General features: G+C 38.4%; 1 protein-coding gene across 3 annotated transcripts in view; it reads right to left on the bottom strand.

Annotated features, from left to right (window-relative positions):
• Positions 1–1,709: 1,709 nt before the first annotated feature.
• Positions 1,710–8,119, bottom strand: part of UST (uronyl 2-sulfotransferase) — a 300,004-nt gene continuing 293,594 nt past the window's right edge. The window contains exon 8 of one of the 3 annotated variants that reach the window (XM_048844294.2): positions 1,710–6,227. In XM_048844294.2, the coding sequence (XP_048700251.1) occupies positions 5,944–6,227 (284 nt within the window). In that variant the 3' untranslated portion in view covers positions 1,710–5,943. The remainder of the gene's footprint in view (positions 6,228–8,119) is intronic. The other 2 variants (XM_075126796.1, XM_048844295.2) reach the window with 2 other exon arrangements.

Genomic DNA, 8,119 nt, shown 5'->3' with positions numbered 1-8,119 from the left:
AGTGTTGGGAAAACATTAGCTAATGATTTCTAGTCTCTGATTGTCTATAGCACTGAATTTGGAGGTAATAGGTTGGCAGTACCAGAGATCAACCTGGGTAGACTTTGTTCCGGCAGGTCCATGAATCCAAGCAATTCCTGGTCTTCATTCACCAGTGAAGGCTGTCTCCTTGTGAAGATAGTTAGTAAAGTTTCTTGGGCAGGTTTGCAGTTTTGAAGCGTGCACAAAAGAATTAAAAAAAATTAACTCAGTGAAGCTCATACCCGAGGTAGCATTTGGTTTTAAGTCATGGTCCCACTTTGTCAACGCACTTGGTGAAACTGGATAGACACAAGTATAGCAAACAGCTTGTGTAAGGTCTCTGCTGGAACTTGAACCCTTACGTTTTATTTCTCAGGCCCCTGCTCTTATCAGTGGACAGCCCATCCCCTCTGGTCCTATCCTAATCCCCACATTTCTTCACAGCACAAACTTCCACGCAGTTGGGTACAATTCATTGCCACTGGCATCTCTGTTCAAGAGACACCAAAACTGGAATAGAAAGACTGTTACAGATGAGGTATATTGAAAGGACTATGTGAAGAAGGTTTGCATAAAATCTGCTCCCATTAGCTCCTCTTTTAAGACTGTTAAATTCTCCCATAACCACTTAAATACAAAAACAGACTTGTATACTTCCTTTATATACTAAGAAAAGGAAATCCACGTTTGTACTCAAAATCCACATTCAAATACACTATTGGTCAAATCTTACCACTTGACTAATGCTCAATTGTGATTCTGGCCATACTTGGGGAAGCACAGCATGTGGCCAAATACATTTGTGCGGCCTGCCAGCCAGGAGAGCTGTATGCGAAAGAAGGAATGCACATGTCCATCAAAAAAGCCAGTCAGGTACCACGCAGTGCCATGTTTGTGCTTCCAGTCAAGGTGTGTCAGCATTTCCATTACACAGCCCTATTTTCAACAAGTTATAACAGAGCTGTAAAAATTCCCTCCATGCCACAGTTACGCACAGAATGCATCAATTTTTGGACAATTGGAAGCAAATGCATCAGGCAGCTTTTGAGTTATATGTGAGGCAAAATATAGGCAGCCAGACCAATGGTACCATGCCAATTCATGCCAGGTGACGATCTGGGCCTTACCAAAAAAAATCTTTAAAATGAGCTTCTTCCCCTGCTACTCAAAGTTTTGCCCGTTAAGGGTCATTTCCACTGAACTGTCTTCCAGTGTGATATGCACATCTGAACTGTTTTGTTTGTGTCTGAACAAGGGCTTAAACTTTCAAACACTGACTAGTGAGCAGTGCATACCAGAGAGAGTAGCTCCACTGATTTCATGGCAGTAAGCACGACGGCTGGTAGTGGTTTGCAAGATTAGGTCCTAAGACTGAAATTCCGTATGATAAGGTCTGAGTCGTCTTCATTTTGTACATGGGATCAAGTACATTGATGACAATTTATAAGTAACAATGCTGAGTACTTGCTTTGCTTATGTGCTTGTGCAAACAGGATGCTGAATTATTTTCAGTGGACCTCTGTGCACTGATTCCTTTAAAAAAAGAGAAAGTGCTATGGTATTACAATGCAATGATCCTAAACATTCTGGCTTACAGTAATGATTCTGCCGTGCTGGAGCTATTAATATGGAATACTGCAGGGTTGGTTTTTTTAAGTTAAGGAAAAAAAACAAAGCACCATTCAACCTTAGTTGTGAATGACAGGGCTTTATTTTGTGTGGGAATTAAACTTTTTTTTTTTTAAATTACATTTTGGTGGACAATAGACTATTTTTTTTTGGTGTGAGTGTACAAAATGCCATTCAACCTGGTTTCCCCTATCAGTACAAATAGTGTGCCCTCCCTTTAAAAACTAATTTTACTGTAATAAATACTGATAGGAGTCAGACTTCAATGGCTTTTAGCCACTAGAACCTGAAGATTTATTCACCAATGGTTGAATTTTATCATTCCGTTTAACGTTTTTATGGCACTGATAATCAAACTATACAACAAAATCAAAGCAACTTATCACAAAGACCAGGGACAAAGAACTTAAAACAAACTGAAATACTCCAAATGTACCATTCATTTTATACACGTTCGGTTATCTTGAGCTACTCCTCCTCATGCATTTTAGATGTTCTGATGCAGCCATGCACATGGAAGAGAAACAGTAACACGCACGCCCCATTCATCACCGTCACTTGAAATGTATAACTAAAGTTTATTTTCCCCCCAGAATGTTGCACTATAACAATGGTTTATTTTCTGTTCAGTATGAGAGCACTGCCACTGGTGATTCTTTTATATTTTAAAATGGCTTTAGACTCTGGAAACAATTGGAGCTTTTTAGCCTGGGTATCCAATACAATCTTACCTATAATATCTAGTAAAATGCAGGGTATGGGTCTACACTGTTTCCCTTTGTACATAAAAATAAGTTCCATTTCACAGCAATAAAGCAGACCAGGCAGTGCATCTCTGGATATTTACAGCACTTATCAGGTGGTTAAAGTAACTGAGTCTTTGGCCTTGTACCTCAGGGCAATTCAAGATGTAGAATTACCACCCAGAAACAACCTGCCTGAATCTGACTATTGCAGTATGGCCTTTTAGATAATAAATTATTTTGTATAAAACAAAGCTCTACAGGGTGAGTGTTCAGATGAAGTGCCATCCATTGGCATTACATTCAGATAAGGAAAATTTGAGTAACCAAATAGGCTATGGTGAGAAGGAACCAAACAGGATATGGCGAAGCAGAGTAGAACAGCACAAGTTGTATTTTCAAACATCACTGGAGTTAAAAACAAAAAGTCCCAATAAACGAAACCTCCCCCCACCCTCCCACACGGGTTTTTTATATTTCAGAAACTTAGAGAGGGTAGTGAATAAGTTAAAAAATATTTCATGCCAAACAAAGATTCCTTTCATTTAAAGCTAAGCTAATGTACAGATATGTTTTCTTATTTTTATCGAGTACCCACCTGCCCCCACCCCCATATACATATACGGCACTTACTGCAAAGCTGTTGTGGGCTAAAGGTTTATAACAGTGATTTTTGTTTTAGAAAAAAAGAAATCCATCAGACCAAAATAAAACCATTTAAATCAACTCCTTCCTGAGCAACTTAGAATTTGGAATGTTCTGGAAAGTTATAATAAATAAATCAAAGATTAACCAGCTTAAAATGTTCTTTTTATACATTAAAGTAAAATATAAAACATATTTCATGACAAACAAAGGGACTGTTGGGCCAGGAATTGTAGACATTTATGTGCCAACACATTCATGAAGTTACCATTCAGGGAGAAGCGGCCAGGTCAGTTGTTAGGAAAAATACAACATTAAAACCCAGAGAATAAATCACGTACCAGTTTTTATGTTTAGGCTATAAAATAATTAGGGCTGAAGATATCATTAAATAAAGATAAAAATAGACTGAAATGTCTATAGTAAGTGGAAGTGAATTTGCAGGAAGGGTGAATGAGTTAAGTGACTGATTATTCTGCTATGACACTTGTGAAAGGACTTGGACAGAATTTGTTTTTAAAAAGATGAGAATATTAATTTTCTTTCCAAAATATAACAATTCCACAGTGTGTAAACTAATCATTACTCTTTCAATGTAATTTCATAGAAACCACTTAAAATATACAATGCAGCAGATTCATATTTTAGTGACTATGTTAATTGTCATCTATGCCACTTGCAGCTTTCTTTAATGCCTTCTTTCACAGTAGTGCATTGGTACCACACAACTGGGATGTAAGGAGTGAGAATAAAATCCCACCCCCCCGTAATATTTTCTGAAAATTATCATGTCTTAACACGATTATGCTTCTTTACTTCTGTTCTCTGCAGACGACTATAATAAAGACCAGTTAGATAATGAAGATGGCCCACCATATATTTTGGATCCCTGCAGGCTCATGGAAGGGTAAGCCTCTGGAAAGCACTTCATAGCTTGGGCCTGTACGCATACCTCAATCACAAAATAACTTTTGCTTTTTACTTCCAAATGGAGATCCATTTTGCAGACTATACATAGACAGTGAAACTCCCCTGAAGCAATTACCAAAGAGACCAGCCAAAATTGCCTGGAACAGTGATTTTCAACCTGTGGTCTGCAGACCCTTGGAAGTTTGCTGACTTAGGTCTAAGATTTCCAAAGGTTTCCATTCAAAATTTTTTAGGGGTCCACAAATGAAAAAAGGTTGAAAACCACTGGCCTAGAAGAAATCTAGCAACGATTAGATTGTGAATATAGGCACAGCCCCATGCAAGGTGTGGTGCACATGTTGTACCCCTCCAAGAAGTGATATAGGGAGGCATTGTGATGTAGAGACACCCCTCGGATTTACAATTCCTCCTGCGCTTCTTCCTTGGTCTATGCGCTAGTAGTTTACGCCTGCTCATGCCACACTGACACAGCTTGCTGATGAGCAAGTGTGCACGTGAAGCCAAGACTCCACCCATCCCTCACTCACTTGGCTCCAGGGAGGGAGAAAACAGGTAAGCAGCTCTGCTTACTCCTATGTGCATGGACCCAAGATTGGAGTAGTCTGTTTAGGAGTGCAAAGTAGATACTTACTGGCGTGTATGGGCACATTGTCCACGTTAAAGTCTAGTCCTAAATGTCACAAAACTGTACCAGAAATCCTGGGGAAAACTTAAATGGAACTTTCCCCATTTCATCACCCAGTCCCATTCACTCCACTTTTTAGTGTTTCCTGATAACAATACTTAAACTTTCAGCGTCGTTCATACCAATATACCATTCAATGTGTTTTGTTTTTCTGATGCCACATTGATATTCTTTTTCTTTGTTTTATTTTATCAATATGTAAGAGGTCAGTCATACCTGTCAATGTCTCTTATTACAAAAAAATCCCTCATTTTAAAATCACGTTTACTTCACTTCCACCCAAATTTGGTGTCCTCACCTGTATTTCACCTTAATTCTGTTAATTATTTGCATGAGATATGAAGACTCACAGAACTGAGATTACAGAAATCTTCATACTAAAGGAAAGCATGAATAACTTCTATGTATAATTTTGGGTCTGTGACCATGGTAGGAACAACAATAGTATAATTTTTTTCTTTAAAATAAAAACTACGCCCCACACCCTCTTCCTCCAGGGCCTAAGAGCAACATTCTCAACTGCAGAAATAAAATCCCAAGACCACACAATACCGTCCCCTTGGCTTTCCATCGACCCGTTCATCTCAATCATTCAACTTCGCTGATAATTTTTTCCATTTTGACTCTGTGAACCCTTCCAGTTAACTGGGTTCTTTAACCTGTTTTATTTCGCCAGATATAATCTGGTTGAAGTGTACATTGGACGCCTCTCACTGGAAGCCCCCCAGGGGAGACTGTCTATTCTGTTTTGAGTCCAATACAGTTTGAACCTTATGTGTTGTAACAATGGCTCTGGATCATATAACCATTTATATTTGCTTGCTATTCAGATGTTGTTGCTATGCTTCAGTGGTATCCCTACTAGCTTATAAATGGTGTCAGATGTTCAATGCCACAGTAATGGGCATGGTATTACGACTTACTGGTGACAGAGATTTTATGAAAGTTACTTGGTAAATGACGTCTAACATAATATATGTTGTTTTGCAAATGGGTACATGTGTACAGCAGCATTTTACTGTGCAAAAGTTATTTTGTGATGAGATGACAGATGGTTCCATCTTAAAATATGTCATATAAAGGATCCTATGGAGTCAAGAAAAATATAATAAAATTAAACAAATATAACCCGCAAAACCGGGTGTCTCTCAATTGCCCCAACATGTGGGAACTTTTTTTTGTTTTAAATGCTGCTGCGCATTAATTCAGTCCCTTAAGGAATATTTTTTTAATAATAAAAAAATATTGAGAAAGCTGGAGGGGTCACCAGAGAAGAGCTCGGTGCTTGCATCACCTTTTATAGATATCTTCTAACCACTTTTCATCATCTTGCTCCTCATCATCTATCGGTTCTTCAGTTTCCAGGGGAGAAGGAATAAAGAATTCTGGCTTGGGAGGTGGTTCACTGCTATGAGACTTAAGTCCGAATTTGCGCTTTAGCAGGTGGAACTGCTCTTTGACATAGTGGTAGAACTCATATTCATATCTCATGCGCTGGTAGAGGATCTGTATGGCTTCTGGAGAAGGGATGGTCTTTTTCACTGTCACAGTCAGATTTCCAAGTTTCCTATGTTCTGTAAAAGAAAAAAAAATTTGGATCTGATCAACAGTTAGAACCAAAAATCACATTCTTCTTTAGAACTAAGGCATTGTTCTACTGTATTATTGATGAAAAAGAATGTCTCCAGCCCTTTTTGTGTAGTAATTTTTAATATTAAACTTTTAAAGAAGGACAAAGTATAGTGGACCAGACTTTCAAAATTACACATGCACACTTGAACATGGCTATTCTATGCCTGGGGTTATCTAATGATGCTTGCACTAATCTTGTATTTAGCCAGGATATGGCAAGCTAGGCTCCTAATTGGCCACACTTATCTGAGTAAACTAGGATCATGAATGAGCATAATTTAAGTGTACACAAATACATAATCACACCTAGCTTGGGAAAACTTTTCTCAAGTAGTTGGAAGGTTCAATATTTATTAGAGCTCAATGGAACCATTGTCTCCAATGTAATACTTAATGTACTTTCTTGGTCTGCTGTAAACATTAGCTATGGGGGAAAATATTCCCCAAAATAGCTAGGTCTAGTAATTAAAAAACATACCAAATACTTTGTGTTTTCTTCTTGTTCTAATTTAGATAGATAGCTGGGGGAGGGGGAATCGGTAATGAGATATAGTGCCACAAACCCATATGTTACCTGTCTGAATCCAGCACGCTAGTACCGATCAACAGTTGTTCTCACCTGATGATTGTTTGCTTGCCTTTGTGAAATGAGTTTGATGAGTTACAGTCTAGTGCCCAATGGAAAGCCTTAGCAGACATGTCAAGGATTGGCTGTGCATGGGGAATTCTCACCCTAATGGTGGTCCCTCCATGGTTAATTAAGGTGCATTGACTGGACTGTCTGAAGAATCTTGCCCTGTCCTGAGTCTATAGGATTGCATCAGATAGCTTTCACAAGTGATAAGTTCACATAAAACAACTCAACACCTAATAAAATTATTCACTTAACAAAAGCATATAGCTGTCTTTTCTCTCCCAAGAATTGGTTTTATTTTAATGTCAGAGAAAAAAACATGCAAGAGCTCGCCAGGTCAGAAGAAGGGCATGTTTACTTTTGTGGTTTCCCAGTTTTCCACTAGATGGAAACATAAGACCAAGAGACAACTTTGAGCATCCCCAACATTTTCTTCCTCTTTTGGATAGAGAAGTCACAAGTCAATGTGAGGAGGAGGAGGGAACTGCTCAGAGTGCCATTAATACTGTAGATCAAAAGCCACTTACTATGACTTACTAACCTTCTAACCGTGAAACCTCCCTAATGTCCACATTTTTCTTTAGCAAAAGTGGAGATGGAAATGTAAAATGGTGAGGAATTCATCTCTATAACTAATCATGTTTCCTGACACTTAGTTTTCCCAATGCAGAGCGTACGATATTCATGATTTATAGTAACAGAAAGGGAAACAGCAGTAAATTATGTGGGACGTATATGTTTGGATCTAAAATGAAGGCTGTATGTTCTTAAAAAAGATTGAGAGTTGCACTGAAAGGTTCAGGCTGGAGAACTAAGAAAAGGGGAATCAAGGATTTTGGTCCTACCACTGACATCTTGATCTCAAAATATTAGATAACACTGACATGAAATAAGAGATGAAACAGCAAGACGAGACAGTTGTTCCACCTGGCTTTGTCACCTTGGTCTGAAGATAGTGCTACAAGACAATGGTGACAGAGATTCTGAGTGATGGATACCCGTAGTTAGAGCAAGGATAAAGGAGGTAGTGTATATCCTATACCACTTTGCAAGTTTCCTTGAAATAAAGAGAAAGGCCTGTTTATACATTCCTTTATACCACATGCAACACCATGGTCTCTCAACATCTTCATGGTGATTTATTAGAGCCCAACATCTTCAGATTGACCTGAAAGCATTAAGTATTGTTTTATTTTAATA

Source organism: Caretta caretta, chromosome 3 (genome assembly GCF_965140235.1).
Source record: "Caretta caretta isolate rCarCar2 chromosome 3, rCarCar1.hap1, whole genome shotgun sequence".
NCBI lineage: Eukaryota > Metazoa > Chordata > Testudines > Cheloniidae > Caretta > Caretta caretta.
Note: the sequence above shows the minus strand (reverse complement) of the source record. Positions and strands in the feature narration are given on the sequence as shown.